Genomic DNA, 21679 nt, shown 5'->3' with positions numbered 1-21679 from the left:
TAGCTGTGTTTCAGCTGTGTGCCGCTCGCTCTGCCCGAAGTGACTGAACAAACTCATGCTCATGCTCGCACTCGCAGCGCATCCGGCCGGCAAGTACAGGAACAGAAGGAGTCAAGGAGATGATGTCAGATGGATCACAAGTAGGGGGCGGGGCGGGTGCTACTGCTTGGGATTCGGACTCCAGAGTGCCGGCGCCCCCAGGCAGAGTGCGCTCTACGCGGTGGCCTACTCTGCTTATGGCTGGCGCCGGCCCTGAATGTAAGTCAATGGGGACGGATCCGTTTTCTATGACACAATAGAAAACGGATCCGTCCTCCATTGACTTTCAATGGTGTTCAAGACGGATCCGTCTTGGCTATGTTAAAGATAATACAAACGGATCCGTTCTGAACGGATGCAGATGTTTGTATTATCTGAACGGATCCGTCTGTGCAGATCCATGACAGATCTGCACCAAACGCGAGTGTGAAAGTAGTGTAAACAGTGTTCCACTAAGTGTCCTAGGTACGGTACTGTCAGCACTGAAGCACTGAAGTTCACCACAGCAAACTACTCACAAGGACCGGCATGTCACTTCCAGATATAATCCAGCTCTCAGGCCCAGACTCTCTGCCCGTGTTCTCTTTATGCAAGTGCTGCAGGTGCAGCTAATCAGGCAGCAGGCTAGAACCCGCCCAACTCTTCCCCAATCCAAAACTCCAGGCCATATACCGGCTTTTCTACAAAGCTTGGGCTTTCCACTACATACTGGGCATTCCTTGGAGCTTAAGCTGCATATGACAGGATTCTGGGGGAAAGTATCAATCACTCTTCCTGTCACCGTCTCACATAGCGTATATACCCAGAATTGCTTGGGTTTATATCTATCTATATAAATATTTTCTAATGCTATTTCTTACCTAGAAATACTCATTATTGTCTTTGACCCAGTAGAGAGATTGATAGTTGTGCTGTGATTGGTTGATGAAAGCAAAATGAAAGCTGTGCTGTGACTGGTTGCTGTAAGCAACAAACAGTTTGTCTTTTAGACAGCAAAGAGATGAGAGGCAGACTGAATTGTCTGGGAGATGAGAGGCAGAGTGAGAAGCAGTTCTTCAGCAGTTACATTAGTGTATAAAGTGCAGACTGAATCATTAGTTGCTTGGGACAGCAAATAGTTTATCTTTTAGACAGTGCATGTTAGAAATTATAACTGAATTACAAAACTTTGAATTACAAATTACAAAGGACCTTATTTTCTGACAACATGCAGCAAGAGGCAGAGTCGGAAGCGTTGTAGTAAAATGAAATATGTGCTGTGGTTGGTTGCTATGGAAAAAAAATGAAACCTGTACTGTGATTGGTTGCTATAAGCACCAGTTTGTAATTTAGACAGCACATATAGGGAGATGAGAGGCAGAGTGAGAGGCAGTGCCTCAGTAGTTACAGTCACATTAGTGTGTACATTTAATGCACACCGCATCAAAAACACATTACTTTATTAGAAACTTCTAGAACCCTGTTGGCTGGACTTGACAATCCCCCAGCATTTGAAATTGGATCATGAAGAGTATATTGTATGTACCAAATTTGTTTGAATAGGTGTCTATGAAGAACAAATATGGAAACAAATATATTTTATAGATAGCTGGTGATAGATCTACATCAAGGACACTTCCCTTTCTTAAAATGCTTTCAGTGTTTATTCTGTATTTTTTCATTCTTTTACAGATTATGGAGATAAAATTAATATGGAGTTGGGTGAGAGGTACAAGCTAGATAAGGAAAAGTTCCCATATTTTTATCTCTTTGTGAATGGTGACATCGAAAACCCAATCCCTTACAATGGGGTGGTTAAGATCAATGCTATCCAGCATTGGTTAAAGACTCATGGAGTATACTTGGGCATGCCTGGGTGCCTAGAGGATTATGATATGCTAGCTGAAGAGTTCATAAAGTCCACTGATAAAGAGGAGAGGAGCGAGCTCCTGAAGAAAACTCAGACCATGTTGGCCTTTGTTGGGGAGCTGGATAAACAGTCTGCAGAGCAATATGTGAAGATCATGAGCAAAATCCTGGACCAAGGAGAGAACTTTGCGCACAGTGAGTTTGAACGCATTACAAAACTGATAGAAAAGAACAAGATGAGTGATTCTAAGAAAGAGGATCTCCAGAAGAGGCTCAATATTCTCAGCAGCTTCCAGAGCAAAGCGCAAGAAAAAGAGGAGCTTTAAAATAGATTCAAGTTAACCTATTTATTCCAACAGTATTCCATATTAATGGTACAAGAAACATTGTGACATGTCTCATCTCACTTCATGGACATCTGTTCTTACCATAGGAAGTCTCACTGCCTGCCTAGTTTTGATATATACTGTGTTCTTGTTATGTGCATCAGAGCATGTGTCTACATCATTTCTAAGTTCAGCAATACAGTATTTTAGTCCATTCTAAGGAATAGTATATATATATATTTTTTTTTGTATTGTGGCTTCCTACTTTCATGCAATAGTTCAAGAGATGCTCATGTCTGTCTTGATAGTAGCTTGTTGAATTATTACATGGTGCCTTGTCCAGTAATCCATGTGAAAGGTTGGTGCAGATTATCTAGTACTGTACCTATATTTAATGAGTATCTGTCAGCAGTTTTGACTATGTAAAAATACTCAGCTTTTTTTGTGGAGCATTTATTATGAGTAATGTGAAAATTATGTATTAGGCCTCTTTCACATGAACAATACGTATTTGCTCCGGATGCGTTCAGGGTGTGTAAGCCCGTGGTGGGTTCCCCAGGATACAGCGAAGTCACAGACAAGGAAAGCAACACCGACACCAGCTTTTAAAACAACAGAAACTTTACTGAATAGTGGTATTAACCAGGATATCACATACAGTTCCAAATGCAGTGAACATAGCATAAAGTTACATCCCCTCAGCCCGTAGGCTGAGACCCCTGAGTTACACAGCACGGCGCCCTCGAGTGGTAGCCGGGAAAACATTTGCGACAATTTAGCTACTGGCGAGCACAACTAACACTGCCTCGCATTCCTATTATTACCCTAGAAAACAGGAACAATTGTGTGTGATGCAGGATATGATCTTGCCTGCGGTGTAACTCAGCAGCTTACAACCTTATCACAGATATAAAGCTCTATAATATTCTTCAAAGAGCACAATGACAGCCCTAATAAGTCAATTTACGCATCAACAGTATTTTAAACAGTGAGGACTGTTTCTCCATCTTACATGCCACCCCACTAGAAGTTGTCATTCTCGGCAACCCTCCCCATCCACACTCGTCCTGTGCATAGCGCTGTGGGGGGGGGGGGGGGGAAGGGTACACCAGCGTTGGCCCTCTGGGTTCAGACGGACCCATTGTTTCACTTTCCACATGTCCGGGCAGCCATTCGGGACTCTCTCCAAATCATCCAGCGCCCCTCCCAGCACCATAAGCCTCCTGGATGCCACATAACGGGGCTGCTGGCATGCAGGTAGTGCAATGGGGCTCAGCTTCTATTGTACTGCCGCAGGATGCCCAGCTACTGCGGTGTTGTGAATTTTAACTTCTGCTCAGATTCCATCTGTTCTGGGCATTCTCTGGACACATGGCCATACTGCATCAGGGTCTCACCCTCTAGGGTTCCCAGTGCAACCTCGACCTGCAGCTCGGGAGTTAGGTCACACATTCCAAACGCACTTTGCACCCTTTCAGTCCAGTCCTGCAACGTCATGTTTTTACCATCACATTTCTGAAGATGACGCAACAGCACCCCCAAGCTGAGTCCTGATCAGGTGCTACTAGCGCCGGGGGAAGATCTCCCGCCGTGTTCCTGCCCATTACGGTCGCTGTATCCTGCCGACTACGCCAATTTGTAAAGCCGTGTACCGGGGTGGGCTCCCCAGGATACAACAAAGTCACAGACGAGGAAAGCAACACCGACATCAGCTTTTAACAGAAACTTTACTGAATAGTGGTATTAAACAGGATGTCACATACAGTTCCAAATGCAGTAAACATGGCATAAAGTTACATCCCCTCAGCCCGTAGGCTGAGACCCCTGAGTTACACAGCACGGCGCCCTCTAGTGGTAGCCGGGAAAACACTTGCGACAATTTACCTACTGGCGAGCACAACTAACACTGCCTCGCGTACCTTTTATTACCCTAGAAAACAGGAACAATTGTGTGTGATGCAGGATATGATCTCGCCTGCGGTGTAACTCAGCAGCTTACAACCTTATCACAGATATAAAGCTCTATAATATTCTTGAGTAAAACAACTGAGTGAATTGAATTCGTGAACAATACTGTTGCGTTCAGTTGTATAGTGTCCCTTTAAGGCAACGGATTCCTTGCAGAAAAACTTGCAAACACTTTTAGCCTGATGCAAGACAGGATCCCCTAACTACAGGCTTACTGTTGTCTTTAGGCAAATTTTTGATTCGATTTCGATACCATAAAAAAGTATTGCGATACTCTATACCATTTGATACCACGCGAAAAAATGAGGAGGGGAAAGGGGACCCTGTGGCCACTGCCACCAATGATTTTGATACTAGGGGGGTTGAGGGGGGAGGGGGCGCTGCGCCACCAATGATTCTAATACTGGGGGGGGGGGCACACTGCGCCACCAATGATAATTAACCTTTAATACAGGAGGCGGGTACTGGCAGTAGATCAGCGGCAGTTAACCCCTCAGGTGCCGCACCTGTCAGAGGCAGGGTGCCGACTATGCGATTCTGCTGCCGGCACCCGCCTCCTGTATTAAAAGTTAAAGACTATCTTTCGTGGGTTCGGACTTAGTTAAGTTAGCAGGACATGTAGAGCGGCGCCCAGGGATCTCCCTGCACCTACTATTATTCCTGGGCGCCGCTCCATTCGCCCGCTGTGCCCCAGTTACAGTCTCCTGCTCCGTATGCTAATTACTACTATCGGAGCGATGGGGAGGAGACATCAGCTTCTCTCCTAGGCGTTGCTTCTCGGAACGCCCAGGAAAGAAGCTGATGTCTCCTCCCCATCGCTCCGATAGTAGTAATTAGCATACGGAGCAGGAGACTGTAACTGGGGCACAGCGGGCGAATGGAGCGGCGCCCAGGAATAATAGTAGGTGCAGGGAGATCCCTGGGCACCGCTCTATGTAGCATGCTACTTAAAGTCCGACCCATTAAAAGTCCTCCTATCATTGGTGGCGCAGTGCGCCCACCCCTCCTCCACCCCTCTCTCTTTATTGGCAGCGCGGCACAGGGAGGAGGGAGAGACTGCTTCCTTCTCCCCTGTGCTGCTGAGGGAACATGAGCACGCTGATGTTCTGTGATACTAGACTGTGCAGCAGCGCGGGCTAGTATCGAAAAAATGGAAAAGAACAAAAGTATCGACTGGGTATTGAAATTTTGATACCCGCAACAACCCTATTAGGCGCTAATATGTACTTGGTGCGTGCACAATCTTACCGACCCAGGTCTGCTATTCATCTGATGGTGACTTAAATCAGACAACAAGTCTTTACAGAAACCATGAGGCCATGCAGGGTGTGTAGCTCCGTTCCACAGCTCTTCCAGCTTTCCGGGAACCAATCTTCTTTTCTCTGGGCGATATCTGGATAACTACACAGCAATCCATCACTTTCAACAGTGATTCCGGCCACTCCAGCTTACACTCATGCCTGGATGCCACTGGATTCTGTCTTCCAGCTCCGGTGTCCCTGTAAAGATGCCTGCCGAGCTCTATTTCCTGCTTCTTGTCCAGTTAGATCACCACACCTCTCTATGCATTTTCAAATTCCAGCAGTAGCTTAGCTGCGTGGGGAAACAGCGGCCTCTAGTGATCAAAGAGCACAATGACAGCCCTAATAAGTCAATTTACACATCAACAGTATTTTAAACAGTGGGGACTGTTTCTCCATCTTAGGCCTCATGCACACGGCCGTTGTTTTGGTCCGCATCCGAGCTGCAGTTTTGGCGGCTCGGATGCGAACCCATTCACTTCAATGGGGCCGCAAAAGATGTGGACAGGACTCTGTGTGCTGTCCGCAGCCGTTGCTCCATTCCGTGGTCCGCAAAAAAATATAACCTGTTCTATTCTTGTCCACGCTTTGCGGACAAGAATAGGCAGTTATATTAAAGGCTGTCCGTGCCGTTACGGAAATTGCGAAATGCACACGGACGCCATCCGTGTTTTGCGGATCTGCGATTTGCGGACCGCAAAAAACACAACGGTTGTGTGCATGTAGCCTTTCAGGTACGTTCAGTAAAACTCGCACCATTTTGCAAGCAAGTTCAGTCAGTTTTGTCTGCGATTGTGTTCAGTTGCTCAGTTTTTTTCACGCGGGTGCAATGCGTTTTTCATGTGCGTGATGAAAACTGAAGGTTTACAAACAACATGTCTTAGCAACCATCAGTGAAAAACACATTGCATCCGGATTTGCTTCCGGATGTTATGCATTTTTTTCACTGAAGCCCCATTCACTTCTATGGGGCCAGGGCTGCGTGAAAAACGCAGAATATAGAACATGCTGCGTTTTTCACGTAATGCAGAACTGATGCATGGAAAAAAATGCTCATGTACGCAGACCCTTTGAAATGAATGGGTCAGGATTCAGTGCAGAAGCTATGCGTTCACGTCACCCATTTTACCCGCGCAGAAAACTTGCTCATGTTAAAGGGGCCTTATTTTGGCAGGTTATTTTCCCGCAAGTGCACTGGAGATGCAGCTTCAATGTAAAGTGCTCTCTGCATTGAGCTTCTTCACAGCCCCACTCCTCTACTTTGAGTGACAGCTGTAGCATCCAACCAGGAGACAACTATAGCTGTCACTCAGCAAATTGGAAGAGTTGTGATGGAGCTCAATGCAGAGAGCACTTCACAATGAAACCCTGCTACTGGGCATTTGCAGGAGCAAAACTACGCAGAATAAAAGTTCATATTCAGACTACTCCTGATAAAATCTCCACAAAAAAGTTTGTTTGTTGTGCTGTCCCCAGCCCCTGCCTAGGGCTATTAGCAGTTTTGCATGGTTAAAAGTGCTGACAGATTCCCATTAAGATTCCTAAAGGAGTATTCACTTCTGGGACAATGATGGCATATCACTAGGCTATGCCATCAGTGTCAGATAGGTGTAGCTTCACACCTCTGGGACCCGGTCCTAGTTCCAGAACAGTGCCCCTGAAGTGAAGAGAGAGCAGCCATGCATGCTCTTCCTTCACATTTATGGGAGTTCCTAAAATAGGCGAGTGCTGGCTCAGCTATTTCTGGCAGTCCCATACCAAATAATGGAGACCTGGCCACTCGTCTTCGGCTTTACGTCGGGCCAGTTACTTAACAGGCGCATGCGCACTGCATATCAATGTGCCATTTCCCACAGTGGGCAATGTACTGTGCGTGCCCGGACCAGGTGGTGAAGCGCACGGGCACTGGATTATGACTGGAGACGAGAATGACGCTGCAAGGATAGAGGGCTGGCTGGACGATACAGAGGGGAGGAGTCAGGCGCAAGTAAGGCGGGTTGCGCTGGTCACTTGCAGGACACTCCGCCCTGGGCACTTGCACTAGGTAATTTACATATCTTTAAAACTTTGTTTTTAGCACCTTCGAGGCTCTAAAAAACTAAACCCCGGTACCATCAGTGTTATGGATCTGCCTCCCACAGAGCTATATAATCAGTTTAAAACATGTTATGTAGGTGACAGACTCCCTTTAAAAAAGTCACATTTTAAAAGTGGCATGCGCCTTTTGCTATATGAGATGGAACAAATCACCACTTTTGATTTGTAATGTTAGTATTTTATTTTTATTTTTTGGCGCACTACGCCAATATTGATAATTGTCCCTAATAACTCCTAGATAATAGCTGCATCCAGTTTGCTGAAATGTTGCAGATGTTTCAAATTGCTATGTATGGGTTATTTTATAGAAGCCCAATAAATGTTGGACTGTTCCCACCTACTCAATAACAAGTTTTTCCATATTTTATACTTTTAGCCTTCTTATGATTTCTAATATATAACGGTTAAAATGTCATTATGTCTTACCTGTGATGCATCGTTAGGTCCTGTCACCAGAAAATGCAATACAATCTGAAATCGCCATGTTATAGAGCAGGAAAAGCTGAGAAGATTGATATATAGTTATGTGGGAAAAGCTTCAGTAAAACCTGTAATTTATACATTTACAGCTCTGCTTTTTATACCTCCTATGAACAGCAATCGGTACAGGAGGGTTTATCAATGATTGATAGCATTGTGTGTAAAAGGGCTGTATTAGATGTGCAGAGGGTCAGCCAGATCATTGCTTGGAATGCTTGCAATGATCTGCCTGTCACACCCGTGTGTGGGAGGGAGACACCACAACGGACGAAGGAGGACATGGAACAAGGCCTGAAAGCAAGGGAAGAAAGAAGGACACCTCCTAGTCAAATCCCTAGTCACAGTCCTGACTGGCTATCAGTATGAACAGACCCCAGAGGTAGGTAAATTCATACGCAGGAGTACCTAGAGTCTTAACTCACCCTATAAGGCCCTGGTGATAGTGACAGGACTGAGACTACCTGTTCCTCCAGAAAGGAAGGACGACCAGGAGTCTCCATCAGGCCTACAACAAAGGGCAGGGGAAAACAACACACAGATAAACCAAAACAAAATGCAAAAGGGAAAGGAAACACTTAACTTTCCAGTAGCTATGGCAGCAACAGCCGAGAACCAAACACCAGCAGACCACAGATACCACTGAAGGTATAAACTGCACAGCATTTTGGGAGAACCAACTATAAGTAAGGAAAGTTAAAGGACCACAATAGCAACACCTCGAGGTTAGAGGTGTGGCCAGTCCAGAAACAACACAGACGTCTATAATCCACAAGGAAACCTGTCAGATCAAAGCACGTGTTGCCAGTCTTACAGATCTTCTGTCACCCATTGTCGCAGGGACGTCTGTATGTCTCGGTACGTCCGTGACACTGCCTGTGTAAAAGTGACTTTGATTACCCGATGAACAGGCAAATGCTCATTCATCAGGCAATTGCAATTTTTATGCAGGCTAAAAAAAATCATTGTTTGCTGGTGGCAGATCATGCAGTGAAATCATGGTCTGCTGCCGGCAAATAATTATTATGTGGAGACGAGCGACGGCATTAGTTATTGCTCCTCCCCATACTGTGGAGGAGATCATTGTAGCGGTCTCCCTAACTGACGGGGCAGGTGATTGTCGGGAAGGAACGCTATCCTTTCAAATAATCGCCAGCCTCAACTCCAGGTCTAATACGGCCCTAAGTGTGCACAAGAGATAGCTGTCAGTCGCTGATAACACCTCGTCAGTGTACCAATAGCTGTTCACAGGAGGTGGAAAAAGCTAAGATATTAATGTATAAATTACAGTTTACCTTTTCCCACCAAAAATATATATCAATCCACTCAGCTCCTCCTGCTCTATAAGATACTGCTTTCAGATTGTATTGCATTTTGTGGTGACAGGTTCTCTTTAATCTAATAATGTCATGTCAATCTCATGATGTCTCTGGCCTTATTTCTGTTTTTTTCCAGTCATCTTCCATTGTATGTCAGTACATGCAGTTGTAGCCAGCATTGTATTTCAATATGTGCAGAACTCTGCAGAGAACCATATGGTATTCATATTTTTTGTGTTTTTGATCTTTGGCTACACCCATTGTTCACAAAGTAATAAATAAATTAGTGTTTTTAATAGTTTTTTTTGTGTAGTGTTTCACAATCTGAAAAGCACAAGTCGTGCAGACGTGCTAAAGAAACATTGAGTCAAATATTTGCTCGCACAGATATTTCTCCTCCTCACTGCAGAATCCACAGGAAAATACGGGCGACGTTTATAAACCATTCTTACCAGTTTTATGGTGTAAAAAGGTCACACATTTTTGGCATGTGCCGTTTTTATGCAAACATTTTGATTATTTTTATTTTTTTCAAAAGGTCTAAAAGATGTAGCAGCTTCACTGCAGTAGGGGGGTGTCATGAAAGCAGGAGAAATATCTCTAGACATATATAAAGATACACCAAATTTATCAAGAAACGAGCACAAATTATGGTAGCACAGGCTCAAGAAAAACTGACTTCAAAAATTCCCCCTCATGGTAAATCTTTCCCCAACCAAACTGGCATAAATTGGAAAATTTTGGCTTTCTGCCACGCTTTGTAAATGAGATTTTTTTTTTTATGTTCTTCTTGTCCCAACATATCTACTTACAAAGAAACAAAAGGAGAGAGGACTCAGCTTATCCTTCTGGATACGGCTTAGGGTATATAGGAATTGATTGGAGTGACCAAAGATGCAGATGTCTTCACCACCCCCTGTGGTCAGTCCACTCTCCCAGACATATGTCTCACATGGCATTTACACAGGTTATTAGGCCGACATATTGTCATTAAAAGCATTGCACTGATGATCTGCTTATCGATGGTGAACAGTCTTTCCAAGGAACAGGAATATATATAAGATTGGTAAAAGAACAAAGAAAAGTCTGCATCCTCGGCCCGCTTTATAGCACTCATGTAGGCTAGACTTCTAGAAAGGTGCTTGGGAGTCAAAGAGGACCTGTCACCTCTCCTGACATGTCAGTTTGAGTAGCTTTCATTCCCTATGTTATAACAATTCTGAACCATCTTTTCATATGGCATATGTTTTGTTCTATTCCTGTATTATTCCTACTATAAGTGCATGAATGAGCTGCCCAGCAGTCTGCCATAAAGGTCCTTCCGGGTATTAGCAGTTGGGAGGGTGTGTCCCTGTATAGTCTAGTAATAGAAGCACTGATTGCATAATGTTAAACAGGGACACACCCCATCAGGTAACCCCCAGATGGACCTATATTGCAAAATGCTGGTAAGTCATTCATGCAATTCTAGTAGGAATAACAGAGGAATGGCACATCATAGAGGTATAAGAAAAGATGCTCCAGAAGTGTTATTGCATGGTTAAAGGGATAATCCTGTTGTTCGAAGTTATCCTCTATCCCAGTGGTAGGTCCCCCACTGATCACGAGAATAGGTGCCCCGTTCCCCCTGCAGCCCCTGAAATGAAAGGAGTAGCTGGTCGGGCATGCGTCCGGCCACTCTATTCATTTCTAATGGGAATTCTTGAGATAGCAAGGCACTGTACTCAGCTATCTCAGGAACTCCCATAGAAATGAATTGAGGGGCCATGCACACGTACGACCGGCCGCTATGTTCATTTCAGGGGGGCTACAGGGGGTAAGGGGTAGACGTTCTTGTGATCAGTCGATTTAATAGTTAATTTTAAACAACCGAAATACCCCTACTAAAGCAGACATGTCAGGAGAGGTGACAGGTCCTAAGGGGAATCTGTTAGGAGCATTATTATATTGTATAAGAACAATAGACAGGCACTCACCATCTGACTCAACACAGGCAATCCTTACTCTCATTCATATTATATGTTATTGGCCTTTTTAAATAATTTATATTAGAATAAAATGTGTATTTTATTTGATTGCCTGTGTTGAGTCAGGTGGTGAGTGCCTGTCTATTGTTCTTATATGATATATACGCTTTTAGTGCCTGGGTGAGCCACTCCAGACAGCACCAACCCACAGCAAAAGGATAGGAGAGTCGCTATAAACATCCTCATTATTATATTGTATCTGCAATATATACAGACCCGTGACGTTACCTATTTTCTTGCCCTGAACACATCTTGATGTCCGTGTGCATTCCGTATATTGTGGAACGGAACAGCTGGCCCAGTTATGTGGACAATAATAGGACATGTTCTATTTTTTTGCGGAACGGACATGCGGACATACGGAAACGGAATGCACACTGAGTTACTTCCTTTTTTTTGCGGACCCTTTAAAATAAATGGTTCCGCATATGGTCCACAAAAAAACGGACAAAGAAATAAAGCACGTTTGTGTGCATGAGCCCTTAGAGGTAGCAATACACTGAAGGAAAACTACTGCCTTCTGGGATAATAGGGTCTATAAGACCTCTTATTTATATATGTATAAAAGCAAGTAAAATAGAAGAATTATATATTTTATGCATAACTGTAAATTATGTCACTCAGGGTCAGGTCCTAGAAACACAGCACCACTGCTAAAATAATTTCATAAAAAAAGGTAATAATTATCAATAGCTTAATTATATGGCAAGCTCACCCAATGCTAGCGTACACCGCATTGGATTTTCATGGAAATGGCTGTACCTGGTTGGCAGGGAAATGAGCAAATAAAAGGGTGACTATGCAGTAATCTACAGGCTGTATGCATGAGACCACAGGGACGGATCCAGTCCTCTCCCACAAACCACACAAGACAGCACACACCTAGGTAAGTGCATCTTCCATGTCACTTCATCCATTAAAAACTGTTATAACTTGTCACATAAAGGAATTGTTGTGTGTGTGACATCCCGTTAGAATTGTTGGCGCCTCGGTTGTTAATCTGCTAATCCCTTCTACTCCTAAGGGGTCTGTGACCTTTCATTGTATGCAAGTAGACTTTTGACCACATACTGTATTTGAGACGTGTCGGATATTACTGAATCTGTTTTTTATACTAATGGCTCATCCATGCAGAAGTTGTATTTTTTGTGCTCTTGATATATAAATCAAATTAAAAAAATATATATATATCAATGTTATTGAGAGCATCTTGTTAATTGCATTAAGAGGGGTTGGCTGGGCATGGAAAAAATTTGGGGATGGCTGAGCATGGTGTAAGTACAAATAAAACCCAGTAACCTGCTCTGGTCGTCCTGATTACTGCAGCGTGTCACAGTCACTGAACTTCCGATCCCATCAAGGTCGCACATCACCACTGCTGGCTGATGAATGGCCACATGCTGTGCCTGCACATGTCACCGCTGAGGCCACTGATTGGCAGGCGGTGGTAAGTTTGCTTGGCTATTTTTGCAACTCCCATAGAAGTGTGCAGCCGCCTCTCCATCCACTATGAGATGGGGCTCAATACAGGTCCCACTTCCTGTGACTATTCCATAAATATCCAGATTGGAATAACCCTTTAACCTCCTTCTCCGTCCTAGACCACCAGATACGCTAATATTAACTCCTTCTCTGCCCTAGATCACTCCGTGTGCTGTCCGCATCCTTTGCTCCGTTCCGTGGCCTCGCAAAAAAAATATAGCATGTCCTATTCTTGTCCGTTTTGCGGACAAGAATAGTCATTTCTACAATGGGCCGCCCGTTCCGTTCCGCAAATTGCGGAAGGCACATGGGCGGCTTCTGTTTTTTGCGGACCGCAAAAAACGGAACGGTCGTATGTATGGACAGCAGAGAAACCCGTCAGCTACACTATATCACTATCTAACCTACACTGACTATCTCCCACTAACGATCTGTATTATATATATGAGCTAACTAACTATGTAATGTAATTGGATAAGGAATAGGATCTAGATGAAAGCACAGAGCACAGCAATGTCACTGGTCTCTTTCTCTCAGAACTGCAAAAAACTGCAGAAAATGGCTGCTGGGGAGTTTCTTATATAGTAAGGGGTAGGCAACTTTCCTATTGGTTGCTAGGGATGGTTACAAGAAGGGAGGTTACTGATGAAAAAAAAATCTAGAATATTCATGATTACGAATATATAGCACTATATTCTACATCTTCGCAAATTCTCGAAGTGCTGATATTCGCGATAAAAATTCACGATTAGAATATTCGCGATCAACACTACTACTGAACCCTTTCCTGAGTTCAGGCCCCGTAGCAGTCGCTTCCCTTGCTTCCATGGTAGGTACACCGCTGAGCTTCACTTGTGACCATGACACTGCTATGGGGCCTGTGAGCAAGAGGGCTCCGCTGCTCTGCCTCCATTGTGATATCTCTTTAAGACCTTGGTAAAATACACTGCTCAAAAAAATAAAGGGAACACTTAAACAACACAATGTAACTCCAAGTCAATCACACTTCTGTGAAATCAAACTGTCCACTTAGGAAGCAACACTGAGTGACAATCAATTTCACATGCTGTTGTGCAAATGGGATAGAAAACAGGTGGAAATTATAGGCAATTAGCAAGACACCCCCAATAAAGGAGTGGTTCTGCAGGTGGTGACCACAGACCACTTCTCAGTTCCTATGCTTCCTGGCTGATGTTTTGGTCACTTTTGAATGCTGGCAGTGCTTTCACTCTAGTGGTAGCATGAGACGGAGTCTACAACCCACACAAGTGGCTCAGGTAGTGCAGCTTATCCAGGATGGCACATCAATGCGAGCTGTGGCAAGAAGGTTTGCTGTGTCTGTCAGCGTAGTGTCCAGAGCATGGAGGCGCTACCAGGAGACAGGCCAGTACATCAGGAGACGTGGAGGAGGCCGTAGGAGGGCAACAACCCAGCAGCAGGACCGCTACCTCTGCCTTTGTGCAAGGAGGAACAGGAGGAGCACTGCCAGAGCCCTGCAAAATGACCTCCAGCAGGCCACAAATGTGCATGTGTCTGCTCAAACGGTCAGAAACAGACTCCATGAGGGTGATATGAGGGCCCGACGTCCACAGGTGGGGGTTGTGCTTACAGCCCAACACCGTGCAGGACGTTTGGCATTTGCCAGAGAACACCAAGATTGGCAAATTCGCCACTGGCGCCCTGTGCTCTTCACAGATGAAAGCAGGTTCACACTGAGCACATGTGACAGACGTGACAGAGTCTGGAGACGCCGTGGAGAACGTTCTGCTGCCTGCAACATCCTCCAGCATGACCGGTTTGGCATTGGGTCAGTAATGGTGTGGGGTGGCATTTCTTTGGAGGGCCGCACAGCCCTCCATGTGCTCGCCAGAGGTAGCCTGACTGCCATTAGGTACCGAGATGAGATCCTCAGACCCCTTGTGAGACCATATGCTGGTGCGGTTGGCCCTGGGTTCCTCCTAATGCAAGACAATGCTAGACCTCATGTGGCTGGAGTGTGTCAGCAGTTCCTGCAAGACGAAGGCATTGATGCTATGGACTGGCCCACCCTTTCCCCAGACCTGAATCCAATTGAGCACATCTGGGACATCATGTCTCGCTCTATCAACCAACGTCACGTTGCACCACAGACTGTCCAGGAGTTGGCAGATGCTTTAGTCCAGGTCTGGGAGGAGATCCCTCAGGAGACCGTCCGCCACCTCATCAGGAGCATGCACAGGCGTTGTAGGGAGGTCATACAGGCACGTGGAGGCCACACACACTACTGAGCCTCATTTTGACATGCTAAACAGCATGTCGGATCCGTCCTGCCGCAAGTGTGAAACTAGCCTTATACATTCTAAAATTGTATTTGCTTTTGCAGCTGCTGCCTGACGTTAAAGGGGTATTCCTGTAGGTAAACGTTAACTATTAGATTGGTGGGACCCCCAACATTCTCGAGAACATGGGGCCCTGTAACCCCTGCAGGCCACCTGCTGCTCCCCTGAAATGACCAGAGCGGCTACTCTATTAATTTCTATGGGAGTTCCGCAAATAGAGTACAGCGCTCTGCTATCTCCGGAACTCCCATAGAAATTAATGGAGCGGCCAAGCACATGTTTGACCGGCTGCTCCGGTAATTTCAGGGGAGTAGCAGGGCGTACAGAGCCCCGTTCTCAAGATTGGTGGAGGTCCCAGCAGTAGGACCCCCACCAATCTTGAGAACGGGGGCCATGTTTGACCGGCTGCTCCGGTCATTTCAGGGGAGTAGCAGGGCGTACAGAGCCCCCGTTCTCAAGATTGGTGGAGGTCCCAGCAGTAGGACCCCCACCAATCTGATAGTTATTTCTTAGCCTGTAGATAGGGAATAACTTTTACCTATCATAATACTCCTTTAACCTCTTTCGGACACATGACGTACCGGTACGGCATGTTGTCCCGGTACTTAAGGACACATGACGTACCGGTACGTCATGTATAGTTCCAAACACCGCTGCCTGGTGGGCGGTGATCGGAACCCGGGGCCTGCTCAAATCATTGAGCAGACACCTTGGCTAAATGCGCCCCTCGTGTCGGCGATCACTGCAAACCGCAGGTCAATTCAGACCTGCGGTTTGCAACTTTTACCTATGGTTGCGGCGGTGATCGGGCGTGCCATCGGGTCCCCATGCGGCTGTAGGGGGGACCCGATGGCATGTGACTAGCCTGTGAGATCAAGCCCCTCTCACAGGCAGGAAGCTGTATGATTAATACACACTGTATAACTTATACAGCCAATGCATTCCAATACAGAAGTATTGGAATGCATTGTAAAGGGATTAGACCCCCAAAAGTTGAAGTCCCAAAGTAGGACAAAAAATTAAGTGAAAAAAAAGTTGGAAAAATAAAGTTTTCCCCCCAAAAAATTAAAAGTTTCAAGTAAAAATAAACAAAAACATCATTTTCCCCAAATAAAGTAAAAAAAAAATTGGTAAAAAATAGGGGGGGGGGGGGAAGTATACATATTAGGTATCGATGCTTCCGTATCGACCGGCTCTATAAACATATCACATGACCTAACCCCTCAGATGAACACCGTAAAAAATAAAAACTGTGCTAAATAAACAATTTTTTTGTCACCTTACATCACAAAAAGTACAACAGCAAGCGATCAAAAAGGCGTTTGCCCACCAAAATAGTACCAATCAAACCGTCACCTCATCCCACAAAAAATGAGCCCCTACCTGAGACAGTCGCCCAAAAAATAAAAAAACTATGGCTCAGAATATGGAGACACTAAAACATCTTTTTTTTTGTTTTAAAAAAGCTGTTATTGTGTAAAACTTACATAAATAAATAAAAAGTAAACATATTAGGTATCTTCGCATCCGTATAGACCGGCTCTATAAAAATATCACATAACCTAACCGCTCAGATGAACACCGCAAAAAATAAAAAATAAAAACTGTGCTAAATAAGCAATTTTTTGTCACCTTACATCACAAAAAGTGTAATAGCAAGCGATCAAAAAGTCATATGCACCCCAAAATAGTGCCAATCAAACCGTCATCTCATCCCGCAAAAAATGAGACCCTACCTGAGATAATCTCCCAAAAACTAAAAAAACTATGGCTCTCAGAATATGGAAACACTAAAACATGATTTTTTTTCATTCAAAAATGAAATCATTGTGTAAAACATACATAAAAAAAGTATACATATTAGTAGGGCTGCAGCTAACGATTATTTGAATAATCGATTAGTTGCCGATTAATTTCTACGATTAATCGATTAATCGGGAAAAACGACAAAATTACAAAACAAAGCGGTTTATATGATTTTACTTGAAAAATTATGTTTAAAGGCCATATTAAAACAAATTGTGGATGGCACTGTTATGGAGAGGGGGATCTGTGGGTGGCGCTGTTATGGAGAGGGGGATCTGTGGGTGGCGCTGTTATGGAGAGGGGGATCTGTGGGTGGCGCTGTTATGGAGAGGGGGATCTGTGGGTGGCGCTGTTATGGAAAGGGGGATCTGTGGGTGGCGCTGTTATGGAGAGGGGGATCTGTGGGTGGCGCTGTTATGGAGAGGGGGATCTGTGGGTGGCGCTGTTATGGAGAGGGGGATCTGTGGGTGGCGCTGTTATGGAGAGGGGGATCTGTGGGTGGCGCTGTTATGGAGAGGGGGATCTGTGGGTGGCGCTGTTATGGAGAGGGGGATCTGTGGGTGGCGCTGTTATGGAGAGGGGGATCTGTGGGTGGTGCTGTTATGGAGAGGGGGATCTGTGGGTGGCGCTGTTATGGAGAGGGGGATCTGTGGGTTGCGCTGTTATGGAAAGGGGGATCTGTGGGTGGCGCTGTTATGGAGAGGGGGATCTGTGGGTGGCGCTGTTATGGAAAGGGGGATCTGTGGGTGGCGCTGTTATGGAGAGGGGGATCTGTGGGTGGCGCTGTTATGGAGAGGGGGATCTGTGGGTGGCGCTGTTATGGAGAGGGGGATCTGTGCACTGTTATGGAAAGGGGATATGTGCACTGTTATGGGCATAACAGTGCACAGATCCCTTTCCCCATAACAGTGCACAGATCCCTTTCCCCATAACAGTGCACAGATCCCTTTCCTCATAACAGTGCACAGATCCCTTTCCCCATAACAGTGCACAGATCCCTTTCCCCATAACAGTGCACAGATCCCTTTCCCCATAACAGTGCACAGATCCCTTTCCCCATAACAGTGCACAGATCCCTTTCCCCATAACAGTGCACAGATCCCTTTCCCCATAACAGTGCACAGATCCCTTTCCCCATAACAGTGCACAGATCCCCCTCCCCATAGAAGTGCCATAGACAGATTTCCCCCTCCCCATAGCAGTGCCATAGACCGATCCCCCTACCCATAACAGCCCCGGCCCTGCTGCTCACAGCAGACTAATCACTCACTGCATCTTTATTTTACCTTACAATCGTGACGCTCCAGTAACAACTCTGCAGGCAGAGCGGAGGGCGGCGTAACGTCACTTACTCACGTGACGCACCTGCTCCGCCCACTTTATGAATGAAGGAGGCGGAGCAGGCGCGTCACGTGAGTAAGTGACGTTACGCCGCCCTCCGCTCTGCCTGCAGAGTTGTTACTGGAGCGTCACGATTGTAAGGTAAAATAAAGATGCAGTGACTTAAAGTAAACCGCCCGCCTGCATAGCAACGAATCAGCGATTATTCGATAACTGGATTCGTCGACAACGAATCCAGTTATCGATTATAATCGATTACATCGATTAATCGTTGCAGCCCTACATATTAGGTATCGCAGCGTCCGTAATAACTTGCTCTATAAAAATATCACATGACCTAACCCCTCAGATGAACACTGTAAAAAATTAAAACTGTGCTAAATAAACCATTTTTTGTCACCTTACATCACAAAAAGTGTAATAGCAAGCGATCAAAAAGTCACACGCACCCCAAAATAGTGCCAATCAAACCGTCATCTCATCCCACAAAAATCATACCTACCCAACATAATCGCCCAAAAACTGAAAAAATTATGTCTCTCAGACTATTGAAACACTAAAACATGATTTTTTTTGTTTAAAAAAAGTAATCATTGTGTAAAACTTACATAAATAAAAAAAAGTATACATATTAGGTATCGCTGCGTCCGTGACAACCTGGTCTATAAAAATACCACATGATCTAACCTGTCAGATGAATGTTGTAAATAACAAAAAACGGTGCCAAAACAGCTATTTCTTGTTACCTTGCCTCACAAAAAGTATAATATAGAGCAACCAAAAATCATATGTACCCTAAACTAGTACCAACAAAACTTCCACCCTATCCCGTAGTTTCTAATATGGGGTCAATTTCTACTCTAGGGGTGCATCAAGGGGGCTTCAAATGGGACATGGTGTCGTGCCGTGTGCCCGTACAGCAGTTTACGACCACATATGGGGTGTTTCTGTAAACTACAGAATCAGGGCCATAAAAATTGAGTTTTGTTTGGCTGTTAACCCTTGCTTTGTAACTGGAAAAAAAATATAAAAATGTAAAATCTGTCAAAAAAGTGAAATTTTTAAATTGTATCTCTATTTTCTATTAATTCTTGTGGAACACCTAAAGGGTTAAAAAAGTTTGTAAAATCAGTTTTTAATACCTTGAGGGGTGTAGTTTCTTAGAGGGGGTCACTTTTATGGAGTTTCTACTCTAGGGGTGCATCAGGGGGGCTTCAAATGGGACATGGTGTAAAAGAAAACAGTCCAGCAAAACCTGCCTTCCAAAAACCATATGGCATTCCTTTCCTTCTGTGCCCTGCCGTGTGCCTGTACAGCAGTTTACGACCACATATGGGGTGTTTCTGTAAACTACAGAATCAGGGCCATAAATATTGAGTTTTGTTTGGCTGTTAACCCTTGCTTTGTAACTGGAAAAAATATATAAAAATGGAAAATCTGCCAAAAAAGTGAAATTTTTAAATGATATCTCTATTTTCCATTAATTCTTGTGGAACACCTAAAGGGTTAACAACGTTTGTAAAATCTTTTTTTGAATACCTTAAGGGGTGTAGTTTCTACAATGGGGTCATTTTTGGGTGGTTTCTATTATGTAAGCCTCACAAAGTGACTTCAGACCTGAACTGGTCCCTAAAAATTGGGTTTTTAAATATTTCTGAAAAATTTCAAGATTTGCTTCTAAACTTCTAAGTCTTGTAACATCCCCAAAAAATAAAATATCATTCCCAAAATGATCCAAACATGAAGTAGACATATGGGGAATGTAAAGTAATAACTATTTTTGGACGTATTACTATGTATTATAGAAGTAGAGAAACTGAAACTTGGAAATTTGCTATTTTTTCAAAATTTTGGGTAAATTTGATATTTTTTTATAAATTAAAAATGAATTTTTTTAAATTCATTTTACCAGTGTCATGAAGTACAATATGTGACGAAAAAATAATCTCAGAATGGCCTGGATATGTCAAAGCGTTTTAAAGTTATCACCACATAAAGTGACACTGGTCAGATTTGCAAAAAATGGGTATTCTCATCTTCATGATCAGGTTTCAAATGTTTACACTGGTGCCATACTTCATTTTTCTAAATTGCTTCTATTTTTTATAATGCACCCATTTTAGCTGAATTGCCTTCCCTCCTACCCCATTGTTTACACTTGGCAACCCATAGACACGGCCGCATCTATGGGCCACGCTTGCTCAGACCACACTTACTTTTCACCCAGGCAGCCGGTCATTCCCACGAGAGCGCACACATCTGCTACAGAGCTGCGCATGTGCTTTTCATCTTTCTTCACGGCCGTCTGATACAGAGCCGCGCAGCTGTAGGGGAGAGAATTGAGGAAAATTAGCGGAGGAGCAGGGGCTTTGTGATCTATTGGCAGCGTTAAGCAGCGCAGCCCTGATCTCCTCAGTGAGTGGTGAGGAGATCGGGGCTGCGCTGCTGTGTATAACTATGAACTTGGTATCAGGTGACGGCAGCTGAGCCGGAGAGGCGGGGGAGGTAGTGCAGAGAGGAGATCCCGGGAGAGAAGTCGTGCTGCTGCCGCTGCTGCCACAGTCCAGGATTTTGACCCTGAAACACAGGTGTCACTGACAATCATGGTAATGGGCACGAGAGGCTGTGAGTAATGGACTCTTTATATTTATGAGGTCTCCGAACAGATGGCGACCTCGTGTCAATGCAGCGAGAAACACCCCCCCCCCCCCATAAGGATTATGAAAGTGCAGTTTAACCCCTTAACAGCTGACACGCCAGCGAGGACTAGAACCAGAAATAGTTAATCGGGCCAAACAGTGCGGCTATAGGCTGAACGCTGTGTATAGGGGAGGCCGCAGGATCCTCACCATGGGATCCAACTACAGATTAGGGGATTGCATTCTAAGCAATTTCCTTGTATAATAAGGGTGGAGGAGTAATAGCAGAGCAGCTGGCAGAGCTGTCCTGCCGGCCATTTACAGAATACAGGCTGCCCTAAACAGCACTCGCTAGACGGTGAAGGGCACAATGATGCCACCCAGTTCTGTGCTGGGATTATTCCTGCGTGTAAAGGGGCCACTCTGATAATGTTCTATGAGGCAACTGCTCAGAAACTGTTTTTTTTTTTAATTTTATTTGGGTTGGGGGGAGGCATTTTCATAACTTTTGGTCCATGCCATTTTTTTCAAGCCTTTTCCCATAAACTTTCCTACTGGAATAAAATGACTAAAAGAAAAGTATAAAAAAAAAAATAATATGTGAGCAAAAACTGCGGCAACAACAACAACAAAAAATTGTAAAAAAATGCAGGAATTTCATGAAAATGTTTACAAATCCCCAAAAACTGCA

General features: G+C 44.6%; 1 protein-coding gene and 1 long non-coding RNA gene across 2 annotated transcripts in view; both read left to right on the top strand.

The window, feature by feature from the left end:
- The window catches only part of ERP29 (endoplasmic reticulum protein 29), a 45677-nt gene extending 43035 nt beyond the window's left edge, over nt 1-2642 (top strand). Inside the window, exon 3 of the mRNA XM_040416055.1 lies at nt 1711-2642. Coding sequence (XP_040271989.1) covers nt 1711-2213 — 503 coding nt within the window. The 3' untranslated portion in view covers nt 2214-2642. The remainder of the gene's footprint in view (nt 1-1710) is intronic.
- A 3706-nt stretch (nt 2643-6348) lies between these two features.
- LOC120988542 lies at nt 6349-17229 on the top strand. Its single transcript, XR_005776146.1, has 3 exons — nt 6349-6359; nt 9170-9175; nt 17067-17229. It is a non-coding gene; the product is annotated as an uncharacterized LOC120988542 (long non-coding RNA).
- Nucleotides 17230-21679: the final 4450 nt, after the last annotated feature.

Source organism: Bufo bufo, chromosome 2, assembly GCF_905171765.1.
Source record: "Bufo bufo chromosome 2, aBufBuf1.1, whole genome shotgun sequence".
Lineage (NCBI taxonomy): Eukaryota > Metazoa > Chordata > Amphibia > Anura > Bufonidae > Bufo > Bufo bufo.
Note: the sequence above shows the minus strand (reverse complement) of the source record. Positions and strands in the feature narration are given on the sequence as shown.